This window comes from Parus major, chromosome 1, assembly GCF_001522545.3.
Source record: "Parus major isolate Abel chromosome 1, Parus_major1.1, whole genome shotgun sequence".
NCBI lineage: Eukaryota > Metazoa > Chordata > Aves > Passeriformes > Paridae > Parus > Parus major.
Window position 1 is genome coordinate 84,263,587 of NC_031768.1, and position 24,905 is coordinate 84,288,491.

The 24,905-nt window shown below is 43.0% G+C and overlaps 1 protein-coding gene across 3 annotated transcripts in view; it reads left to right on the forward strand.

Moving 5' to 3' along the window:
* The first annotated feature begins 1,874 nt into the window (after nucleotides 1-1,874).
* NARS2 (asparaginyl-tRNA synthetase 2, mitochondrial) overlaps nucleotides 1,875-24,905 on the forward strand; it is a 48,244-nt gene continuing 25,213 nt past the window's right edge. Inside the window, exons 1-6 of one of the 3 annotated variants that reach the window (XM_015634892.3) lie at nucleotides 1,875-2,083; nucleotides 5,142-5,251; nucleotides 5,600-5,720; nucleotides 6,407-6,547; nucleotides 9,707-9,787; nucleotides 17,371-17,471. In XM_015634892.3, coding sequence (XP_015490378.1) covers nucleotides 1,961-2,083; nucleotides 5,142-5,251; nucleotides 5,600-5,720; nucleotides 6,407-6,547; nucleotides 9,707-9,787; nucleotides 17,371-17,471 — 677 coding nt within the window. In that variant the 5' untranslated portion in view covers nucleotides 1,875-1,960. The remainder of the gene's footprint in view (nucleotides 2,084-5,141; nucleotides 5,252-5,599; nucleotides 5,721-6,406; nucleotides 6,548-9,706; nucleotides 9,788-17,370; nucleotides 17,472-24,905) is intronic. The other 2 variants (XM_033516483.1, XM_015634882.2) reach the window with 2 other exon arrangements.

A 24,905-nucleotide genomic window follows, 5' to 3' on the forward strand; every position in this document is an offset into this window, starting at 1 on the left:
ACCTTTCCTGTACCCCACCCCTGAAGTCTCCTGTCCTACCTCTCAATGTCTTTCTCATCCACCTGGTTATGTCTGTGCCCCTGCCCTGCAGCTCTAATTCCTCAGGATAGCAGGTCAGAGCTCAGGTCAAGGGGGTGAGGATATCAGCTTACTTGGAGCAAAAGCAGAGGTGAAGGAAAGCCCTGGCAAGCAACTTTGGACTTTAAGGACAAAGAAGCTTTTCATGCCCAGATAAAAATAATCACATGGGAAAGTCAAAACCAGGCATCTACAAAGCTTTCCTCTCTCTTTCCCATGAGCCCAGCTTGTTTCTTCTAAATGCAGTCTCTGCTCAGCAATTCCTTTCTTACCTGTGACTTTACAGCAAGGTAGGGATTTGTCTCCCTACAAGCAGTGTCACTACCAAAGCTGCCTCCCAGCACCTCCTGGCCCTGGGGCATCCCACTGCTGCTCTGCTGCATCACCCAGAGTGCTCCAATGACCAAAGCACAGCAATGAGGCAACCTCTGACCACAAGTACAGCAGACATGTTCAGCTGCTGCCTTCCTGCAGTGATGCTGCAGAAGAGGGACAGGCACGAATCAGGCAAGTAGAGAAGCAAAGACTGGGCTGCATGAGGAGCAGCACTGACTTTATACATTTCATAGACTCACAGAATGTTTTGGGTTGTAAAAGACATTTAAATATAATCTAATTTCAACATTCCTGTCATGGGCAGGGGACCCTTCTATTAGACTTAATTGATCTAAGCCCCATTTAACCTGACTTTGAATACTTCTAAGGTTGAGGCAGCCACAGTTTCTCTAGGCAACCTCTTCCAGAGCTCCACGGTAGAGGATTTATTCATCATGTCCAATCTAAATCTACATTCTTTCATTTTAAAGCCATTGTCCCTTATCTTGGCACTAAAGTCTTCTCTGTCTTTCTTATAAGCCCTCTTTAAGTTTGGAAGGCTTCAGAAAGGAAGAAGCCTTCTTTTCCTCAGGCTGAGCAGCCCCAACTGTCTCAGCCCATCTCCACAGCACAGGTGCTCCAGCTCTCTGATCATCTTTGTGACCTCTTTTGTACTCAGTTCAATAGGTCCTTATGTTTCCAGTGCACATGAGCGCAGAGCTAGATGCTCCAGGTGAGGTCTCACAAGAACAGGTAGCAGAATCCTTCTCTCACCTTGCCGGCCCCACTGCTTTGCATGCAGTCCAGAATACAACTGGCTTTCCGGGTTGCAAGTGCACTTTGCTGGGTCATGTCCAATTTTAAGCCCAACTGTATTGCCAAGTCATTCCCTGCAGGGCTGGAGACCCTGATGGCTGCTCCTCACCATCCACCCAGAAGAGCTGGAAGGACAGAGGGGCATAAACATCAAAAAGAAACAGGAGAAAAGGTTTATTCGTCAGCAAGACTTGCAGAGCAGACCCAAGTCCTACGCCTCTTATCAGGAAAAACGAGGAATGTCGAGGGGCTATGGTCCCTGAGAAAAAGCCAGGGGGACGGGAGAGTAGCTGAAGGTCCCCGAGAACCACCCCATCTCCAGACCGCGCTGCCGCTGAGGTAGTCCCAGAGATCAGCAGGATCCCCTACCCCGCCACGGGGCTCCCTTGTGTCCCACCAGGGGATCCCTCTCGCGGCCACGGAGCATCCTTCCCCCCACTCGTGGGGATCCCATCCCCACGTGTCCCGTTAGGAGCCGACACCCAATAAGGGGAACTACATTTCCCAGGGCCGCTTGCGCCCGAACGGCGGAAAGGGTGGGCTGAGCCGCGCATTATGTTCTGATTGGCTGGCAACGGGCAGCCAGAGCATCCATTGGCTGGACGGGAGGTCACGTGGCGCGGGGGGAGTCAGGCCGACTCACGTGGGCCCGTGCGGAGCGGGCCGGGAGCGGAGCGGGAGCCGGGAACAGAGAGCGGCCGGCCGGGCTCGGGCCGGGCGTCTGGGGGAGCTGGCCCCTCCCGGCCTTGCCATGCTGGGCGCCCGGGGCGGGTGGCAGGCCCTCCGCCGCTGCGCCTCCCTGCCGCGGGCCGTGCGGCTGCGGGTGCGCGAGGCGCTGGGGGCGCGGAAGCCGGCGGACGCGGTCAGAGTGCAGGTGTGTGCCCGGGAATGGCCCGGCCCGGAGCCTGAGCGGAGGGGAGGGAAACGTGGGAGCCCTGCAGAGCGTTCTGCTGAGCTCCCAGATCTCCTCTGCAGTCGCGCAGAGCCTCCCCGTGTGTTCTCCCGCCCTGCCTGCTCCCTTCGCTGCTGTGGCAGGCAGCGAAGCTTTGGAGTCAGTCGGCCCGTGCAGAGGAGCTTTGTCGCTGTGATGGGTTGTACTGAGTGTGCCCTCCGCCACGCTGGCTTTATTACCCGCTCTGTTCAGGAGAGCGAGCCATTGCCTGCGTGCTGCTGTTTTTAAAGCTTTTCCATAGTTCTTGTGCCACGTACATCCAGGGTTAGAGCAGTGTTAGTAGAACCATCGATAGCACTTAGGTTTAAATACAACTGACGTTTGTATTTGGCTCCTCTTGAGAACCAAGATAGCCTGGAATTAATGGGCATTTTAGCTATGGAGCTGTTTTCCTTGGCGTAGGATTGTGTGTTCCCCTGTTTTCTGGTGTTTCCAAATGTCAGAGCGGTGGTTGCACACAGAGTCCCTGCTTCAATGCAGAGCTGTGCAGTTGTCAGTATTTCTCCACAATGTAAAAAGGACTGGGGTACTGGGTAAGAGTTTTAAACAAAACTGAAAGAGGTTAGATTTAGATATATAAGAAGGAATTTCTCACCGTGGGGGTGGTGAGGCACTGGCACAGGTTGCCTAGAGAAGATGTAGCTGCCCCATTCCTGGAGGTGTTCAAGGCCAGGATGGGACTTGGAGCAACCTGGTCTAGTGGATGGTGTCCCTGCCCATGGCAGTTAGAACTGGATAACATTTAAGGTCCCTTTCAATTCATGCCTTTCTGTGATTCTACTGACCCAAAAACCAGTTTGTAGCACACTGGTGTTCCTGCTCACACATAGCTGAAGCCTGATAGGTTTGGAAGAAGCTCATCCTGTGTTGGTTCTTCTCTGATGTAGTTTGATGAATGATGCAAGCTAGAATAAACTGATGCTAAAATTTGCAGTAGTGGCATTCCTCCCCCTTCCCTGTCCTCCAGAGCATTGCTGCTTTGCTCTTCCCCTGCACAGGCAAAATGTGGAGGTTTTAAACTGGGCTAGGGATGTGGTCTGGCTTAAATCCAACCTTATTATGGCCAGATTATTGGGATGTGCAGTCTAGTTGTTACAGTCAGGATTGTCACTTCTGTTGTATATTCATTCTGGTAAGATGTGAAGTGGTCAAAACATTGCTGCCACAGCCTCTGCTGCTCCGATACAAGCCTGTGGGTATGCTCTTACTTCCTATTGCAGGAAGGCTCCTCTTCTTTTTTAATTGATCCCAGAACTGCTTGATGAGGTGGCAAAAAATATTCCTGAGAATTTTTCTTTGTTCATTTTAATTGGTGTGTTTTGTTAAGGAGTGTTTGTGGAGAGGGAAACTGAGGAAAAATATCTGCTGTTCTACATTAAACAGTGTATCCAGTATAACATACATGGTGTTTTCTGGGGATTTCCTGGAATACAGAGGATAAGTACAACAGCTTCAGGCATGCTACTGCATGAAATGCCTTTTACTTTAACCATACAAATAAGAGGATGCCCAGATGATCTTGTTTCTTGCATTAGTTCTTCGGGTGGAACACTCTGCAGGGGTGGTTTGCCCTGCCTGACTCACTAGGTTCATGTCTTTAAAATCTTCCATGGTTCTTACATGGAACATGGAAAGCGTGTTACACAAGCCTGTGTAATGCTTTGCCTGTGTTAGCAGTCATTCTTCAAATTATAACATGTTTTACTGGTGGTGCTATTTAATTCTTGGTTTGATCTCTCTGGGTGACAGAAGTAGATGAATTTGCATTGGCTTGTCTGGTATAAAATCCCTGAAGCACTTGCACAGTTTGAAGTCATTGGGACTATTTGGTCCCTTACAGTTAAGAAAAAGATGAAACTGGTTGGAAAAGAGGCAGTTTGGTTGTTTAATCAGCACTGGTTTTGATTGTTCTCTACAATATTGTTGGAAGATGAGCTGGAAGGCCCCCAGCAGATAATTTTCCTTTGAAAGCCAGCTTTGTCTCAACTCTGGTGAGCTGAGGAACTACTGTAGGAGTTCTCTTTTGGATGCTATTACTATTGCTTGCTGCCTTGGTACTGACTTTTTAAGGGAAAAATATTTCCCTTAAAAAAAGTAATTGAAATTTATATATCATTAAAAAGCTCAAATTAAGACATTAGCCTGTGTTCTATGCAGGTCATGGTCAGTTCTACTATTTTGCTGTTAGAATTTGGGTATTATTAGTTTAATTCTTTTCATAAAACTGGACAAAGTATTTTTAATTTTTTTCCCATTATCTTTTTTTTTTTTTTTTTTTTCCCATGGGCTCAGTGAAGCAGTCTTGATTTTGAGATGAAAGGAGAAACATCCAAGGCAATAATTTTTTTGGTTTTGCATGAATATGTAGTTTTTCATGTGAATCTATTGGCTGCAACATTATTTTACCATTCCAGCAATTTAGACCACATAAACCACTAGTGAACAGATTTGAAGATTTGAAAGATTGGAACCTTTCTACAGGGATACAACAACAAAACTGATCTTGAAAACCATCAGAATGGTCTTGAGTGTATTGTAATGCAGAATGGTGCATTACTGGTCTCTCCTCTTTTAGTAAGAGTTCAGAAGGGACATCACTGATAGAAGTATGCACTTTGCCAAAACACTTGACATTTTCAGAATGCTTTGTTGCTTTCTTTATTCTCAGCTCCCCAAAGATGCAGATACATCTTATTAATCCTCTCTGTTCTCAGGAAGAGACTGCCTCAGAAGGATGTCTCTGCTTAAGGATTTGTTTCTCTCTACTTTGAAGTCAAAAGAAAAACTGACACTAACTTTTTTTCTCTTCTTGTTTTTTTTTATTATGATTAATTTTTTGCCTCTAAAGAAACAGTTACTTTGATTTCAGTAAGAAGCTGAAATAGGCCTGAAGTGGTGTGTCCAGCTCAGCTGGAAGAAGAGCATGAGCACACAGCGTTCCTGCCAAAAAATAACAAATCTCTTTTTCTTTTACCTCTAGGGCTGGGTCCGCTCTGTCCGATCCCAGAAGGAAGTTTTGTTCCTGCACATAAATGATGGCAGTTCTCTGGAAAGCCTCCAGGTGGTTGCTGATCCCAGCCTGGAAAAGAGGTAGGTCCATTTGAAATAACTGGAGAAATGTATGTGCTGAGCAGTGCTTGGAGGGGTTTGCTTAGGCCTCCTTCCCTGTGCCAGGGACTCACCAACCACATTTGTCCCCACCAAGAACCCCTTCTAATAAATACCTGTCAGTTTTCTCCCCACTTGTCCAACATTCCTGCCTTGTCCTAAATTCTTCTATAGCTTTGTTAATCTCTTCCCATTCACACCTCTGCATTTAATGATTTTAATGATTTTTCATTTGATCTCAAGTGATTGAGCTAAATTAACAGAAATGTCTTTTCTGAATGTAGTTGTATCTGCACCTAGTTAAGCTGTTGTTTTTTCTTGATTTCTTAGAGACCTGACTTTTGGAAGTGCAGTGGAAGTGCAGGGGAAGCTTGTCAAAAGTCCTCATAGGATGCAAAACATGGAGCTGCAAGCTGAAACAATTCATGTGGTGGGACCTTGTGATATTTGGGTATGTCACTGCAGCAGGAGGGATACGACCGCTGGAAATCAATTTTTGGAAGGTCCAAGTATACAGTAAAACGTGCTTGAAACTGTATTTTCTTTAAGCCTGAGTGGTCCTGCAGACTTTGTCAGCAGTGTCTGTAGGCTGCATGAAAGGAGAAACACTGGTTCACCATGAAAGCTCATTTCTGGGGCAGAGCTGTTTCTTCAGGGAAAATGTGCACAAGCTGACAGTGTAGAGTTTGCCTTTATCCCACTCTGAAGCACTTACCTGTGCAAGTGGCTTACCTGGTAAGTCTGTCTTGGATATAAATTGGAGAAACAGTGGAACTGGCAAGATGCTTCAGGTTGTGCAGCTGGAAGAACCATATCTGGCACAGGCACATTCAGAACCGGCTTTCTGTTGCAGCAGTGAGGGGAACAGCTGGATTTCAGTGGGGCTCAACCTCCCCAAAAGGTGGAGCATTTTATAGTGCTAATACCTCCTCTTGTGTTCATGGCTCTTGCTCTTCTGTAAGCACTGTAAAATACACAAAAATAACCAGAAAATATAGGCAAGAACATCTAGTTATTCTGTGCTCTGTAATGATGACTGAGTTTAAGTAGGGAGAAATGGCATTCCGTGAATAGCAGTAAAACTGCATGGACTCCCCAGTTCTCATCCTGTTACTTTGATTTCCTTGTTGTTTTCAGTCATTTCCCCTGAAAATGAAGGAGAGGCACCCGCTGGAGTATGTCCGACAGTTCCCTCACCTGCGATGCAGGAGCAACACGCTGGGCGCCCTGCTGCGAATCCGCAGTGAAGCCACTGCAGCCATCCACTCCTTCTTCCAGGTAGTCCCTTCTGTACAGAGCCTCATGTGTAGAGCACTCCACTCAGGCTGGCTTTATGGGAGCAGGTTAGGAGGGAAGAAGCATGATATCTTGGCTGCAGGGTATGGATTTTTCTGGGCCTTGGCCAGACTGTTGCTTATGATCAGGTTAGCGCATCTGTGGCCTGTCAGTGTCTTTCCACCCATTTCCTGTTATTTATCCCTTTCACAGAGTTGCAGTACAGTTGTCTGTGAGTGTGTGGTCTGTGGAACACAACATAATATGGACTTGTTCAACCCATCCTCTGCAGTGACCTTATGGTCCTTGGACAGAAGCCTCCTCCCACATGGAAAAATCTGTGATACAGGAGCTCAGACGGGCTGACTCAGGGCTTCATGTTATTCTCAGTTCTTGCCTCTTACTGCAGTACAAGTCTGGATGCTGACATTAGGAGACTCCTGTTCTGATTCATTTGAAACTGATGGGTGGAAGCCCCTCGTGTTTTCTGAATGTGTCACTCTTAAGCTGTGGGCACAGCACAGGCATTGTGCAGGCAGTGAATTGACTCTGATGCCAGTTGTCACATAAAGACTGTGATTCTTTGTGAGTGTAGACAAAGGAAGGTTACAAATCTTCCAGCACACCTGAGCCTTTCTTTAAAGCTGTTACTGGAAATAAGCATGTTTTAGTTTAGATAAGCTGTCTTTGGTTAGAATAGGGTCATACTCAGAGCATTCTGATGACTAAATTCATATGTAATAATTAGTGTGGCCCAAGGAACAGTTTAGAAATGTCAAGGTGAATTCCAGGTCCCACGTTTGGTGGTCTTTGTTGACTGCAGTTGCAAAGAAGGCTTGCTTACTCTAAGAGCTGTCTGTGTGGAAGTGCATGGCGTTTGGATGACTTTTGTGGGTTTTGTTGGGTGTCGGGGGTGTGTTTTGTGTTTTTTTAAGAGAAATCCTGTGTCAGGTAAAGCTGTGGGTTTCAGGATTGTGCCTAAGACCGAAGCCAGCTCTGTTGTGAATCAGTCTGTGCCGGTGTCGAGCCACTAGATGGCATTGCCTACAATGGTTTGTGCTTCCAAACCTGGACACCGAAGGCAGCCCAGATACAAAACCATCTTACTCAGGCTTTGCTTCTCCAGATCAGCTCCTGCTCAGGCCCTGACATACCTTCCTGTTTACAATGCTCAAGAGCAGAGAAAAAATAGAATCTGTCATCAATTTAGCAGTGGCAGCTACACTTAAGTTTTTAAAGGAATAAGAAAGATTTGGTCCCAGACCTGATATTTACAAATGCTCGTGTGAGAACTCTCCTAGCATTCTCCCAGGAATGTCTGGGGTTTTATTCCATTTCTAATGGAAGGAAGTCTTAAAATTGCCACTTGCATTATCTCAAGAGTATTACAGTTTTCTATATGTTAATGTCAGAATATACCATAGCTACAAAGTTATTCAAATTATTCAATAGTATTCAAAATATTCAGTCAAATTATTTGAGCATCTCCACTCACCAAAGCTGTAAGGAGCCTAATGATGGAAGAAAATGAGTGGAGTTGTTTGAATACACAAAATTATCAAGACTCTCTGTAACTTTAAGAACCTCTATTTTGTAGCCTGTTCATTTCCAGGAATGAATGACTAGTGCCAAATGCCTTTGGTTTGGATGTTGAAAGCTAAAATGTCCTCTTTAAATCTTCTTCTGAGAATTGTGGTCCATGTGGGATAGGAACATTGCTCCTAGGCACAATAAGATAGTTGCATTGTGAATGGCAACTTCCATTCTGCACGTTAAGTTCCAGGTTTGTGGGAGCCAGTAATGCAACTTGAATTATTTTAAAAGCTTTTATAAGGGGAATTATCCAAGAGGTTTTTAGGGGATTCTCTTATTTCAGATCTGTGCAGTTTGCTTTACTTTCCAAAGCATTTAAGGGATCATCTGTGTGAAATCTGCTTCTTTGCAGCAACTGCAACTACTGTATGAGGGATTTAGGCATTTTTCAAACATCTCCAGTAGAGCTGGGAGGCCATGTAACCTACAGGGCTCTGAATATGCTGTGAACTATGTCAGAGACGTGCATTTTGTACTGGTAGACTGAAGCTTCCTCCTCCAGGCAAAGCAAGTAGTTCCGGATCCAAAACTTCCTTCTGTGCAGTAACTGGAGCCAAGTGAAGAGCCAAGGTCTTTGCACCTGTAACCAAGGTAGCCTATAGCTGACTGCAGGGACTTTGCTCCCTCTTGGTTGTGTTACTGTATTCCCACAAAATGCGTTGTATGTCTATAGGAGGTTTTTGTTCCAAATCATTTTTAGTTTGACTCTCATAGTGGGCAGTAAATACTACTCCTGTCTTCCTAGCCCCTTAACGAGCTGGTTAAGGACCATGATGTCTCATGTGACTGAATTGTAATATTCTGGTACAAGCTGTGAAGCTAAGATGTATCCATCCACTGAATATTGTGTGGCAGCTGTTTTAAAAGCCTAAGGTTGCACTGCAGAGAAATCCAGGAAACAGGGTCTTTCTTCATTCAGCCTTACTGGTGTCAGAGGCCTTTGCTGGATTTATGAACTATTACATGAATGTAATACCTAGAATATGACCAAGCCAGGGTATACCCTGTCTCTTAAAATCAGCTTGATTTCAGTATCTTAGAAGATGCAAGGCAGGATTGATACTTTACTGGTGGTTGGGTATTTTTAATGTCTCTTTCATCTAGTCTGTAATTTCTATCATCCAATACATTTGATCACTTCTTTTAATGCAGCGCACGAAGACTGTCCTTTTCCTAACCAGTGCCTTCCAAAAAGCTGAAAAAAACAAAGTGTTGAGGTCATAGGGATGAATTTGATCAAAACTGCCCAAAAATATAAAATTGCAGAAGGAAGTGAGAAGAAAGGGGAATGGTGTGGAAACAGGCCATTGCAAAAAAAACAACTCATAGTAATGACATAAATCTCTTTTAGTTATGAAACCTAGAGGAGCACAGGTAGTAAACACTGATTTCTAAATCATCTTGGCATTTAGTTTGTCATCTGTCCCTGTAAGGCAGAAGCTGCACAAAAGACTACATGTGCTGTCCTGGCTGGGATAATGGCCTAGTTATGTGTGCTGGTTGATGTCATCCTTCAGGGTGATGTTTGGAATCTTTAGCTTCTTAACTTTGCTGTTCTGTCTGTTCCAGGATAATGGATATGTACATATTCATACCCCCATAATTACATCCAATGACTGTGAAGGTGCTGGGGAACTCTTTCAAATTGAGGTAAGTTGGGTTGCATAAAATTTGTTTTTGTTGTTTTGGTTTTTTTGCAAAGGAATTCTTGAGTTATTCAAGGTTAGAGGAAATGTTTATCTCTATAAAACCCTTCTATGTACTTCTGTGATTTTATATTTTTTTTTTAAATATAGCAATCCTTTGCTTCACCTAATAATTTAGACAGTTAAACAGATACATTATCTTTTATTTTATTGGTATTTTGTGCATTAATCAGTACCTTTTGTACTGATGAGGTTGTTCCATCCCTGGTACTGTGGAAAAATTTACAGATGATAATGGAGGGAGGTGGAACATCTTAGGAAACAGAATGATGTGATCATAAGAGCCCAAGAGATGGGATGGATCATTCAGGACAGATTACTACACTCAAATGTTTCTTAGCTTTGAAACAAAGAATATAATTAATCATGAGATAATCCTAAAAAAAAAAAAAAAGTCAGCAATACCTGAAACTCCTTTTCACCAATGTGTACATACAGGTTCCTCCCTACAAGCTCCTCCTGTTGTATGTCGCAATTCTCCCTCAATATTGTCAAGCCTCCCCATAACCACAAAGTACTGCCACAATCTATCATTATAAGAGTACTTCACATCATGGGTCCAAACCTCCTGTGAAACTGAAACACAGCCATAGCCACTAAGATCTCCCCCACAGATTTCTCATGATTCCTGACCCCACAGTCATTAATCATACTGCACCCATTAATTCCATCTGCATTTTATACTTCTGTATCTGAAATTCACTCTTCTGTCCCAAACAATGGCCTCCTTGCCACTTACATGTATTGGCTCCGGTTTTGTGGGTGATTCATCTGTAAGCAAAAGAAAAATTGTTGAGGTAGCAGTTACTTGCTATGGGATCACATCTTCTGCTCTGCACAGCCTCATGACAAAAAAAGCTTCTGTCTACTTGTTCTCCAGGATCTCAAGGTCTAACCTGTGCTACCAGTGATTCCCTTCCAGACCAATACATGTGTCTCAGCTTTTTCCTTGCTGGGACAATAGGGTTGATTAGCTAAACTAAATTGTTCCTGTTTAATTGAGATGTCTTAATGCTACCCAGGGTTCACTCCAGGCTGTTGCATGCAAATTAAGACGTGGAAACAAGTGACACTTAATGATGGAAACATTATGCAGTTTGCAGCTGTACAATGTATTTCGTCTTCAGTACAAATTCTATCCACTTGAAAGCTGTAGAGGATGCAGGACTACAGCGTAGGTGGCTGGTAGTGACAGAAACCCTGATGCAAATGTTGAATGAGGTGCTAAATTGTCAGCCTGAAACTTGTATAAACTGGCTTTCACCTAAATGCATGGTTCAAGGCAGATATTTAACTCCTTTCCAGTGGGATTGCTGAGGAGCAAATAATACCTGTCTTGGAGAAATGAAACTACAGCTGTGCTTGAAAGGTGTTCTGCAAGTGCCAAGTCAGACCCCATTAAATGGCCTGTGCCATAAATGAAGGGCTTCACAAACCCACTTGCTGCTGGGAAGAGGGAAGTTCTCCCTGATTTCCTGTTCCTTCTTTGAGTACAGCTTCATTGTCTGGCCTCATTTAGGACTTAGTTTTGTTTCTGCAAAGCCCTGTTCACAATTGGTCCTGGCTAGCAGAGATCTAAGACTGCATGCTATCCTACAGGGATTGCTTCACTCCACTGGAGCAGTGACACTGTTTTTTGAGAGTGAAAACGTGGGGAAGATGAAGCCTGCCTTGGGTCATGCATACGATGCTGTCAGACACAAAATAAGAATGACAGAAGGGTGTCAGACATAATAATAAAGGCCTGGTGTTTGCCAGAAAGCCCAGAATCTTCATGTGCTTTTAACCAAACCAACTATCCGGACATTCTTTTCTGCTGTATTCAGTCGCTTTTTAAACTAGCCTTTAATTCACTGGTTGAACAGGACAAGGGAGAATATAAATTGATGTTCCTCTTATATTTGAGGAGGAGCTAAGATTTCTTGTGATGGGAATTGATGAAAACAACCTTCAAATTAGATTATTCAGTTTCAAAAAATACTTAAATCCTGTTCCTTCAGTTTTAAGGTCTGTCTTCTAGCTGAAACCAGAATTGGTGTCCTGTTACTCCTGAATTTGTAGTAGTTGTAGTACATCTACTGTTAACAGGTTGGGTTTTTTCCTGCCTTTGGGTTTTGGGGTTTTTTTAGCTCCCTTGGGCAGTACATAGAGCTAATAGTCTCAGCAGTTTGGCTGACCTGCTGCAGGTGGAGTAAGTTGAAAACTTCAGTTGAATAGCCTTCAGGACCTAAGTAGAGGCTGCTTTTGCACCACTGTGAGCTATTGCCTTTAAATAGCTGTTTTCTCTAACTGGCAAAATTTTAATCCTCTGATTAAACATCTGATGGCTGCTCAGGCCTGCACATTCTTTTGAAGTGATGGAAAGTGAAGAGAGTTGGAATATGTTTTTACATGTGAATTGGAGAGAGGGGGAAAAATGTATCTGAAGTTACAATGAAAAGGCTTTTTGAAATATGGTCTTTGATTCCTAAAACTCTTAATCCTGTAGGATTTGTATTTGTTTATATGTTCAGCTTCCTCATTACCTTTATTTGGTTTTGAATGTACTGATTAGTCTGTACATGGCTTTGGTTGGGATGCTCTCATATTAGGACTTGGGATGGGGGAGAATCCATATTCCCTCTCTGCTGGGCAAATTAACTAAATGTTTTTAAAATTAAGTACTGTAATGGTGAAGAGAGTGCAGAGGACATTTTAAATAATAAATAAGGCACAAGATGGTAACAACTCCAGAGGAAACTTTTCCACCTGGAAAGTGTGTAGGTTTGAGAAGAAGCTGCCAGAAGTGTGAAGACAGCTAGGCAGACCCTAACCCACACAGAGAACATCAGCAACACCAGCTTGTGGCTTTCTGCACCGTTGACAGTGTCTTCCTGTGGTGGGAGCGTGCAGGGGAGAAAGCATCTTGTTTGTGCTTCTTTATTTGAAGTAAATATATTGAAAATACTAGAAGAGCTTTGACTGTTGAAAGCAGCGTTGTAGTATCATACAAAGCAGGATGAGGTAATTCTTGAAATAGGGAGAGCACAAATCAGCAGGGGCAGATAGCCTTTACTCTATTTTAATCAGAAAATAATTTTCCCATACCAGCAGTTTTAGCACTTCCACCTCAGCACAGATTCTTTCCTTGGTTTTGAGGGGTTTTTTACTTGTTTTTCTCTTTTATTTCTTCTGAAGTCTGAAATTCTTAGCAGCTTCGTATGTTGCAAGAAACTTTACCCAGTCTCCTTCTGTGGCTGCATCCTAGGAAATCTGCCTTACTTTTTACTTTGTGACCCAGCTGTATGTCTGTTTCCTGCTGTTTTCAGTAGGTTCCCACTCTGTGTGCAGTGTTGAAGACTCCCTGCTTTCTGAGTCTCTTGATCTCTTTTCCACTTTGCTCCCTGGAAAATTTTCTCTCAGCTGCTGTGGAGAAAGGTGGAAGCTTCTCTGTGCTTTGTAAGAGCCTGTCTGGCCCAGGACACTCCAGCTGGTTCAGTGTGGGTCTCCACAGCCACTTTCCCTGTTTCCCAGCTGCAGCCTCTTAAGAGAGCTCAGCCTGAAGTGAGTTTCAAAGCATAACAATTGTATCATGCATTCACAGCTCCTTAAAGTAGATCTCATATGCAGTTTTTATTGTCTGTGGCTGTATTTCTTTCTGGGACTACTCTCAACGAGTAAGGAGTGCTGCACTGATGGCTCAGCAGAGGTAAAATGTGACCTCTGTGAGGCTTGTCTCTTCCCACACACCCACCTCATGGCACCTGAATGATGATTGCCTGAGCCCAGAGTCTGGATCAGGCCATTTCATTACAAGAATGGATATTTAACTGTAAACCTGAAGAAGCACCCAGATATAGTTCTTCTCTAAATTGCATCTGGAGATCATACGGTGTTGGGCTTCCAGGGTTTTTTTGCCCCTCGCTCACAGGAGTGAATGTCAAAGTTTTTAGGTTCCTGAAGGTGAGGGTTGATGGCTGTGGCACCAGCAATATCTACCTGCTGCTGAAGATGCAGAAACTTACTCCTACCACCCCTTTGGTACTACTGAAAAATATCCTTGTCAGCACTGAAGAAAGTTGGGATCTGCTGGGGAGAATCACAGTTACACGCAACAGTGTTAGTGTCTGTAAGGTGTTTCCCCTTTTAGAGATGTGTGATAGTCCGGGAGGCAGCCAGTTTCTGGGAGACTGGTGCTTCAGAGATGTGCTTGGCAAGGATCAGGGTAGGCTGGACCTGAGATGAAGGACAGCTTGCTTTTTCATGTTCTAGCTCTCCCATTTTCTGCTCGTTTCTACCTGATTCATATCCGGCTGTCCAGTCCGTATTTATGAGACGTTATGCATTCCAGTACATATTTATGAGATGTGTGTCTCAGCAGAACCAGCTGCTATTGCTCAGTGCAAGTCCAGCTGATCAGAATTAGGACTGGAATTGCAAGGAGGACTTCTTGGAAGTTAGGAGTTTTGTAGGGATTGTCTAAAAAAGAAAATCCAGTCATGTTTATAATGGGGTGTCACAGAGAGAAAATCTGGATTAAAGATGTGTTTCTGGGAAGCTGCAGCAGCATGGAAGTGTCGATCTCGGCTAGAGCTACAGCAATGATTTTTATGAGCTTTTCAAGTGTTCTCTGATCCCTTCATGCTTTTGGCTTGCATAGAGTGTAAAACAGAATCAAACAGTTTGTACTCTCCTGAAGCTAATTGCCTCAAGGAGAAGTTAATACAAGACTGACATCAAAGGGAATCATTTTAAATTAAATCATTAGACATTTGAGGAGATGGAGAACAAAACAGGTACTAAATCCAGTTGTTCTTGTATTTAGAATGAGAATAAAAGCCTTTGAAGTTCACGTCAAATACTAGTATGTTCATAGCACATTTACTTTGAGACACCAAGTTGCTTCATACAGGTTCCCTCTCCCTTTTCCCCCATTGTAATATGGATAGTTTTTTTGACTCTGGGATGGAAAGAGCTTGAAAGGAAACCCGTAATTCCCCTCCCAGTCTTTTACTGAGTCCTTGATTTGGGATTGGGAATTGGGATAAGTGTCTATCTAATTGAAGTAAAAGCACCACAGTGTTGTTGCTTCGTTTTGCTAGTCATGGGCATGAAAACCAATCTCTGTCAGTAGTGAATGGATAGTGTCCCCTACCATTCGTTTGTCTTGTACCAGTGGCTGTGGTTTCATATAATAAAAAAGCCACCTTGATTGAAAAGGTTGAGCATGAATCTGAGACCCAGGCACTTGGGAATATTGGCCTGTGCTTGAATGTGTCAAGTGGAGGAATCACCTCCAGTGGCTTAGCTGATACTTTTTCCTGTGAAATGTGCAGCTATTAATTATGGAATCTCCTCTTGCTGAAGGTATCCCTTCTGAGCAAAAAGAGAGGCATTTAATTTTTCTAGCACAGAAGAATTTTCTGCATGAGCTGTGCTGCAGCTCACAACACCCAGTTGTATCAAGTATTGTGCCTTAGGATGAGGAAGAGCAAGTGGGCAGCTGTGGAGAGGGGAGGAGATCAGATAGTGATGGGGCAGTACAGTTTTATCCAAATATTGCTGTGTTTGCTCTTCACCTTCTGTCAGAAGCCATTCAGGAGCTGCTCACAATGCAGACAATACATCTGGGGGTCTCTGTGACCTCTCAAACAGGCTGCAGGTTTTCAGAAGCCCAGCTGAGTTGTAGATTGTCTCACTTTCTCCAGTCACTTACTGTGTTTCTATTTTCTTTATGTCTCTCTGAGATCACATCTGATTTGGAGAATGAAAAATGACACAAAGTTGTTAGAAATAAACCAGGCCCCAGCTCCTGGAGACAGCTGTATCCTGTTTGTGAATTTGGGGGGAAGCACTGAGATTTTGTGGCTGATTTATTTTTCTTTTCTTGCTTCCAGTTTGTCTCTTTCTCATTGTTTAGAAGTTGCATCCTACAGGATTAGGTGGAACTTTTCACTGGTGGGATAAGGAATGTCTGAACGAAGCTTGCAGGGAAAGAGAAACCATGAAAGGGAAACCAGAAATCATGGCTCTTCAGTCTTCTGGCCATGGTTCTGGGGCTGCAGTGTGTGAATGTTTATTAATATCCTTATTGTTTTTGAGCAAATGCTCTGGGTTTATTTGATGAAAACAGCAGGGACCTGCTTCTGCATCCTTGGAGTTTGGTGTTTGATTTTTTCAGAACCACAAAACCTCTGAAACAAAGGAAGCAGTTTTGGAGTTACAGCCACAAATTGTCATCTTTTCATTGATCTCTGTGGAACAAGGCAAGCTTGCTTTTTTCTTCTGTGTGATGCTGTGAAGAGATAAAACTGCCTTGTGATCTGAGGTTTTTGGAAGTCACTGTTTTATCTTTGTGATGAGCAGCAGAGCTTTTTGAGAACAAAAGCAACACCTTCAAGCTCATTGAGAAAAATGGCAGCTTGTAGACTATCAAAGGCTGGTGAACAAAGCTACCTGTGACAGAGCAAGTTGGGGAGTGCTGGAGGCAGTGGCATACTTAGCTGAACAAGCCACACTTAGCATGACTTCTAGGAGCTACACCTTGAAAAGTATATTTCAGACTTATTTCAGAAGAAAGTCTTCGTTTGGAAGTGAATGTAGATCAGCCAGACAGACCTCAGATTAGCTTTGAAGTTCCATTTTGTTTTTCTTCTGAAGCTTTGGCTCCTCCGAAGTTTAGGGATGACATTGAAATATACAAGATGTTGAAACACACTATCATTTATCTTCATGTTTCTTTAAAAGTCACTGAGTTGTGGCCTCTAGAGATCATCTAATCTGTCTCACTGTGCTCAAACAGGGTCAGCTGGAGCAAGTTGCACAGTACTCCACTGCTGAGTTTTTTATATCTCCCCAGATGGAGACTACAGGCTCTCTGGACAACCTGTTCTAGTACTTGACACAGTAAATATTAAAGATTATTCTTGTTTTCAGATAAATTTTTGTGTGTCTTTTTCTAAATCATGCCTATTGTCTCTTGGGACCTTTGTTTTTCATTTTTTATTTTCATAATGGAACACTGAAAACTGCTAAGTTTTGTAGATTTTTATGCTTAAAATATCTGATGACCTGAAAAAGCATGCAAAAGCTGAAATGAAACATAGTTTATTTTTCACTGCCTATATAATATGTAAGCTCTGATGTCTTCAAAGTAATATTGTTTCAGTTGTGATATTTTTGAAGATTGAATAACAAATCTTAAGAGGATATTGCGTTGCCTTTTTTTTTATTACTGTTTGTCTTTTTCCAGTGGAAACAAATTAATTTCCCCATGAAAAGAAAATAACACTGTTTTTAAAGTTTCTGAAAGTCAGTGGGACTGACACAGAAAGCACTCCTCTATTTTCTCATCAGGCTTGAAATTGAATTTTGAAGGCAATGCTGTATCAAGCTTCAAACTACAAATGATAGAGATTCTTCTCTTCCTCCTCGCTGTTCATCTTGGTAGGAAAGTGAAAATCAATGCTTTGAAAAGAGGGAAAATAAACCAGGTACTGTGCTTTTTATTTAAACACCAGTGGTCTGATTTGTTGTTCATTGTTACAGACATCAAGAGAGGCAAAGGAGTCTGCAGAAAAGACCCAATTCTTCAATGTGCCTGCCTTCCTGACAGTTTCTGGCCAGCTACATTTGGAAGTAATGGCAGGGTGAGCAAAATTAGATGTTTTCATCTTTGTGGGATATTCCCAACTGGTAATTTTGGTATCCATTATATATCTGTCATGGTTATCTGCCAGAAGTGGATTGAGTGGCAGTGGCTGGATGATGGGCATGGTGAAAGGCCAGCCTAGACAGAGGGCTGGAGCATCTGTTGTATGGACACAGGCTGAGAGAGCTGGGGTTGTTCAGCCTGCGTAAGAGGAGGCTCCAGGGAGACTTTAGGGCACCTTCTAGTACTTAAGGGGCTACAAGAGAATTGAGGAGGGGCTTTGGACAAGGAGTGACCGGGCAAGGGGGGATGGCTTCAGATAGCAAGAGGAAAGGTTTAAATTAGATATTAGGAAGAAGTTCTTTACTTGAAGGTGGTGAGGCACTGGCACAGGTTTACCAGAGAAGCTGTGGCTGCCCCATCCCTGTATGTGTTCAAGGCCAGGTTGGGTGGGACACTGAGCCAACCTGGGGTAGTGGAAGGTGTCCCTGCCCATGGCTGGAGAGTTAGAACAGCATTGTCTTTGAGGTCACTTCCAGAACCATTCAATGAGTCTATATTCTGAAGGGTCTCACAGCATCTAGGGAGTTAATGCTGTGTGATGTATCTGTGCAGTGCTTTTGCATCTAGAAGAGCTTCATTTATTTTTGAAGACTGAAGGGATTCAATACCACTTGAGTGGCAGGCCTCAAAAACTCAGTGTACTTAAATAAAATAAAAATAAAAGGAGCAGGTTCCCAGAACAGCTATGCTCCATTACGAATAAACACATCTAATTTTAGATGGCCCTGGATTCATTCAAAATGCCTGTAAGAACAGCACACTACTGTAAAATAGGAACATGAAGCAGTAATGTACTGCATGCTGAAGAGAATTGATTTTTTTATTTATCTGTCCTTAGAGAGCAAGGTACATCTGAGTGATATCAATGGAAAAAGTATTTACCAGACAGGTAATCTGCCGAGTTTAGCTTTCTGCTCTATCTTAGAGCAGACTGTGTGCTATTTGAGGGGTACAGCCTGATGTAATAGAGTGAGGTTGTATTTCAGGTTGATCATTAGAATCTGTGTTCTGTCTTTGGACTTATTTGAATTGCGGAATTACGTCTTTCAGTAAAGGTCACAGCACTTGACAGTCAATTAAGTCTAACACAAACTCATGTCATCTCATCTTCCAGGGACAAAATTCTCCCCCCTTCAGTTAAACAAATCTCTTCCTCATTAACTTTCCCCAGCTAATATCTGAGATTATGCCAGACTTTGGCTGTCAAGTGACCTGTGCTTTGGCCACAGCAGGGAGGGCACCACATGAGAAACATCCTGTGTATCAAAAATGTCTAGCTTGAGTATTTCAGCATATCACAGACATTGAGCTGGTCTGAGAAGAGACCATGTCTCTCAGGGAGAGCAAACCAGGCAGAAAAGAGATTTCTGAAAAAATTTATATGTTTTGATTTGTATGCAAAAATTGCCCTTTGGACAATTTCACTGCAGCTGTTTATTAGCAGCCAATTAAACTCCAGCAATGATTACATAAAAAAACTCCAGCACTGATTCTCAACATTGCATATGAGGCATGGACATCAAATACTATTAGAAATACAGGCCAGAACTCCCAGATGAAAAGGCCAATCTTTAAAGTATACACTTTCCAAAGCTAGGATTTTATCCCTCCCATTTTCAGAAGGTCACCACAGTAACTGACCACTTTAAAAGTGTTTCTAAAGTTACCATAAGTTCACGATGAACCCCCTTGGTGCGTGGCAAACAACTGCAGTGCTACCTCCCTGAGATCTGGTCTCTGACAGGCTCTATCAGCAGTCCAGCTGGCCAGCAGGGATTTGGCTGAAGTACCATGTCTGAGGAGAACCCACATTGCAAATGCACAGAAAAATGTGCCTTCCAATAAGGGTTATTGTGCTGATTTCATGCCAGCTACTCAATATACTAATTCAGTTAATTTATTGGAAAGATTCAGTGTAGATGAAGACCAAGCCCATTATGAAAGAGAACTCTCTCTTTGAAAGACGTGACACTTTCACACTTAGAGTAGTAAAAAGTGAGTCTTCCACCTCCAAAATGAAAATATTCTGGTGTTCCCAATAAACAAATCAGGTAAAACATAAACATTTATCTGTTTTGGATTTGATTCCATGAAATTTACCCTTTGTTTTAGCCAGACTAAATTCTTCATGTCTATAAAATTATCTAGTCTTCAAAAATTAACCTTTAGCTTAAATACAATGTTGAGTGTTGCAGTCTTAAGACTCTCAAGAACGCTTTGTTCTTGATAGTTTGTGGGAGGAGACTGAGGTAGAAATGCTGAGGAGAACCTTCCCCATCCAGTTTTGACCCATATTCTCTCGTGACTTGTAGACCTTGGGAGAGAGACATATCCTGCAGAAGTCCATTAGAAAGCAGAGGTGGAGCAGGATAGGTGTGAGAGGCAGGTAGGAATTTACTCTTTGTGGGGGGGTACATGTAGAAGGGGAACAGAAGGTCAGACAGGCAGTCATGTAATTTTGGGGTTAGTTTTTAGCTTTACAGAGCTTATCGGCAACCTCAAAGCTGTGGTTGGAAAAGTCTGGAAAGGGAGGTATGGAGAAGACTTACCAGATGAGCCTGGGCTCTCATCTTCTGTCCTTGCAGAGAGTTTGTCTGCAGACCACAGGGCATCACCTGAATGTCCATGCTTATGTGTTGTCCAGGGCTCAGGGTTCTGTTTCATGGCAGGGCTGCTTGGGATGCTATTCCTGATAACAGGAGAGAGCAGTGAGCCATTTTTAGTTGGTAAGTTTTTTCTTTGAGGAAAAGTGGGAAGAGAGATGTTCCTGCATTTATTGACGGTCTGCTGTGCTCTGTTATTGAAGGCAAGGTCAGAGGAGTTCATCTTGTCTCCCAGTGTGACACAAACGGCCTACTTGGCACAACTTGTTGTTACATTGTGCCTCATCTCAGCAGTGACAGCATCTAGGTTGTCTGCTCTGCATGTCTGAATCATTGTCAGCTGCTGTAAATCTATGGGCTTTCTAAGGTCTCCAGAAAAGTCTTTATTCAGTAATACAGCTCTCCCCTTCAGTCTCCGATGAGTCAGTAACCAGCATGCGTGGTAGGAGTGTAGGGCTGTCTGTGTCCTGATATCTGATTTTAAATGTCATTGGTTTTCTGTGAAGTCCATGTGGTATTTCCTTTTCCCAGTCCTCTGGTGAGGACAAAGGCCCCTTTGCAGACCTGAACTGGGCTGGAGGGTCTGTGACAGCTGAAAATAATTGAGGCGTACTGGAGACAGCCAAAGCCAATTGTTGTCAAGAATTACAGCTCTGCAAGAAGTTTCTCCGAAGACAGGCCTACTCTGCAGTGGTGAATGACAGGAGGGCAAGAGACAATGGGGATAAGTTGAGAAAAGGGAAGTTCTCAGTGGATATAGGAGGGAAAATAATGGAGAAATCAGTCAAGCATTGAAAGAGATTGATGAGAGAAACTGTGTGCTTTTCATCAAAGATGCAGCTAGGTGGAACTGCGAGCTGGTCTGGCCTTGCTGCCCTTCTGCTTTGAACAGAAGACTGGACCAATGACCTCCTGAGGTCCCTTCTAGCCCAAGTAATTTTCTTCTTTTAAGTTTCTTCTTGCTCTTGTTCTCATTGTCCTCTCCACCTATTTCAGACACAATATCATCTTGGTGAATGATCTCTCTAGTTCAATTTCAGTTCAATATCCCCAGGACTTGTGTTTTCCTGCTAACTTAAAATCTCAGCCCTTAATTCTGACTTCTGCCTGTTAACACCTACTTATCAAACTTGGTTTAGATGCAGCATAATTAATCCCCCTCTCCTCAATCACATCCTCTTGATTGCTAAACCATCGTGTGTTCTGCTGCTCTTCTGCCTAATCCAGATATTCTCTGCAATCCTGCAACTGATTTTGAAGGTTGCAGAGAGGGTCTAAAAAGCATCCAGACTATTTTAACTGTGTTTGCCTGAGATTGTAGAGAGCTGAACTCAGTGAATTTCCTGTCGTTTGGAGAAGGTACTAAGTCACACTGATTTCACTTTTAAAATGCCAGTACTTCAGTGTTTTTCAAAGCATGGAGGATGGAGAATGAGAGAGAGAGCTGTGATTTTGATGTTCAAGCAAACACTGCAGAGCTCAAAAGAGATGTGTTTGAGGCTGCCTTCCATAAAAGAGGCTTCATTCTCAGCAGTCTGGCAACACACGCTCTTAAAATTTGATTCCAAAATGACTTGCTAATGATGAAACAGATTGCATTGTCTTTAAACAAATATTTGCTCTACACTGTACAATTTTAAATGCTTCTGAATGCAGCTGCAGGAATGATGTCCAGTTGTATAACATTCCTGTTGCTAAGAAGTAACAAAAATAAGTGTAATTATTTATCTTGGATGTCTGAAAAAAATTTCTTACATTTCTTGCACAATATTTGTTTGAGTCTGAGTCAGAATGCAGACTCTTATAATTAGTGCACTAACTTCCATTAATTAGGCTGACACTTAATTGGATCTATAAAAAGCTACCGTGGCATGTCTGGTTTTAATCAATTACTGCATACTTCAGTCTGGTTCACGACTACTGCAGTGATTGTTAATGACTTCGTATTACTGGGAGACCAAATACATGAACTCTGTAGGTACAACAGTGAGTCTAGAGTTGCTTGGCTAGTTGGAGCTTTACAGTCCACATGGATATACTGTTGGTCCTTTTTACCTCTCCACCTTTTTGGGAGGGTAAGCAGGTAATCTGCTTGCAAGCATGGTGAGTGTGTGCTGAGGATAGCTGCAGTTCAGCCATGTTCTGGGATCCTCACATGGAGAAGGGCTGAATGCAATCCCAGTAGTCTTGGAATATGTGCTCTTTGTGCTATGTCCTTGCTCCAAATCAAAAAATCAAGTGCGGGTAGCAAGAGAACCAATTTTATGCTCATCTGGTGAAAGGTGTACTCAGCTGAAATTCTTGGTTCTCATTTTACAAGTAAGCTAAGTTGAACCAGTGCGTTTTTGTCTTGAATCCGGTGCAAAGTCCCTTTTCCTTCTCTGAGTACCTTGTCATCCCCAGTCCAGTCAGTGGTAGGTGCTGTAGGATCTGTCAGGAGAGCCCAGCATCCACATACATCCACATAGTGTGTGTAGGGCCTTGCAGTTCCACTTCATCCGTGTGCCTGGACAACGCTGTGAGAGCTGCAGGGGTTTAAGAAGCTGTGGCTTTGTGAGTGACAGTAGGGCTGTCACAACCCTCTGCCCACATGTTCCTGTGCCATAGTAGCCACATTCATGGTGACTTCTGCAAGCTTATTTTACTTTGTGACTGAGACAAGCAAGAAGCCTGCGGGCAGCTCAGCTGACATCAGTGGCAAAACAGCGCTGTGGCAAACTTGATAGCTTGTGAGAGCATGAATCTGCCTTGTGTCCAGGCTACAGCTCCTGCTTCTCAAGGAGTCTCTGTGCCTCGGGAAGTGGCTCCAGGATGAGATGTGAAGTCAGGCAGCTTCCTCCCTATTTGCTCCCACAGCTTTCCTTAAAACAGATGCACAAATCCATTAGCACATGCCCTGGAATTCTTGGATTTGTTGTCATTGTGCTAAAGTAGAATAGAATATAAATACATGTTGTAGTCATCTGGAACATATTGCATTTTATAGGGATTTTAGTAATTTTTTGGATACAGTTGCCTACTTTGTTTAGTTACTGTAGAATTTGAGGCTTTGGTGGTTTTAAATAGTCACACCCAAACTTTGGAATGTGGCTTGAACCATAACTCCCTTTGTTCAGTAATTCACCCACTGATGCTTTTTCATCTTGTGATTGATATTTGCAGAGTTCATAAAACTGATGTGCATCTGAAAAATGAAAAAAAATTAAATTAAATATCCTCTTCCTGGCTCTTATAATGCAGTTTCTAAAGAACATGGGGTTTTTTCACTTTAAAAGAGATCTAACCTAATTGTTCCCCCTGACATGTTGGTAATGTATTTTAATGCCTTAGAGTAGGAGTCAATGGGGTGATTAAGTTTGAACAACATCTTAGCTACCTGTTTTATTTAAATCTTTGAAACATTTTGTATTGCTCCTTTGTAGAATATATCTGTTAGCTAGAGCATGGGAAATGATTATTTGAATAAATCCTCAACTACTCTGGTGGCTTTCATGAACCCAGCTTGAGCTTTCATTGCTAATCGGTCATTTTATTTACTTTAATTAGAAACAATAATATCAGAACTAGGAGAAAGGAAGACTCCACTGACAATAAAATATAACACTGTTGCATAAAAGGGTGGAGGACCCAGGCTGATGAGGTCTTCAAGCCTGGAGCAGACGACTTGTATGGCTCTGAGTAACTCTTAGGTCCTTTGTCCTGGTTTTCCCCTATTCTCCTGCCATCTGTAGACTAACAATCCAGTGTCTGGCTGTGCTGTGAGGTTTAATAAACAAACTTCTGGGTGCTTCGCCAGATAATTAGGGTATATGGGTCACTTTGTTCTTAATTACTCAAGTGTGCCTGGACCGTATTCAAGCAGAGGGGGGGTGACTTGGGAAGAATCCTTGTCCCATCTTCTGTTTTGTGCTGCTGAAGCCAGAGGAGGCTGTAGCAAGGGGGGAGCAGGTCCTGGGGTGTGGCCAGAGGGTGCTGTGCGCTTGCAACCTTGCAGGCACCGTGGATCCCTCTCCTTGGAGGTTGCAGCGAGAGAAGCTGCTGCATTACTTCAGTCTGGACTGGCTGCAGGGGGAAGTTGGCACTTCCCAGTCCCTGTCTGGGAACTTAGACAGCTTTTTTTCTTTTTTCTTTTTTCTTTTTTTTTTTTTTCAATTTATGTATTTATTTTTGGCTGCTTACAAAAGGAAGTACAGTCCCATCTCATCGCAGCATGAGCCGAAACCTCAGCACTCAGCACACCAGCTCTGCTGCCCAGGCCTAAGCCTCACATACTGCTACAAAAGACTTGTCAAGATGCAGCTTTTTCTCATCATCAGAGGGCAAGCAGAAATGGCCTATGTGGAATTTTTCAAAACTCATTTTTCTGGGTAAAATTCAGTCCTCTCTTCTGCCTTTTCAACAGAAATGTGCATTTTCATTGGGCAGAACCAACCAAACCACCAGACAATAGTAATGGGAGTATTATTTTTACACTGAGGTTAAAACCCAGATATTTCTGTCCAACTCCAACAGGTATTTTTTAACACAGTCTACCCAACTTAAGGATTTAAAATATTCTGCGTCTTCTCCACGATGCTGGATATCTGTACCTTGTTATCATCATTAGGAGCTCTGGGTTTCCAGCTCCTCTAAAAACTAGACCCAGGAAACATTGGGCTGATATTTTGAATGGTTGCCTGTGAGTGTGTGATTTTGTACACGGGGCCACAACATCTTTCAACAGACAAATTTCAGCATCCCTGAACAATTGCATTCATGTTCAGGTC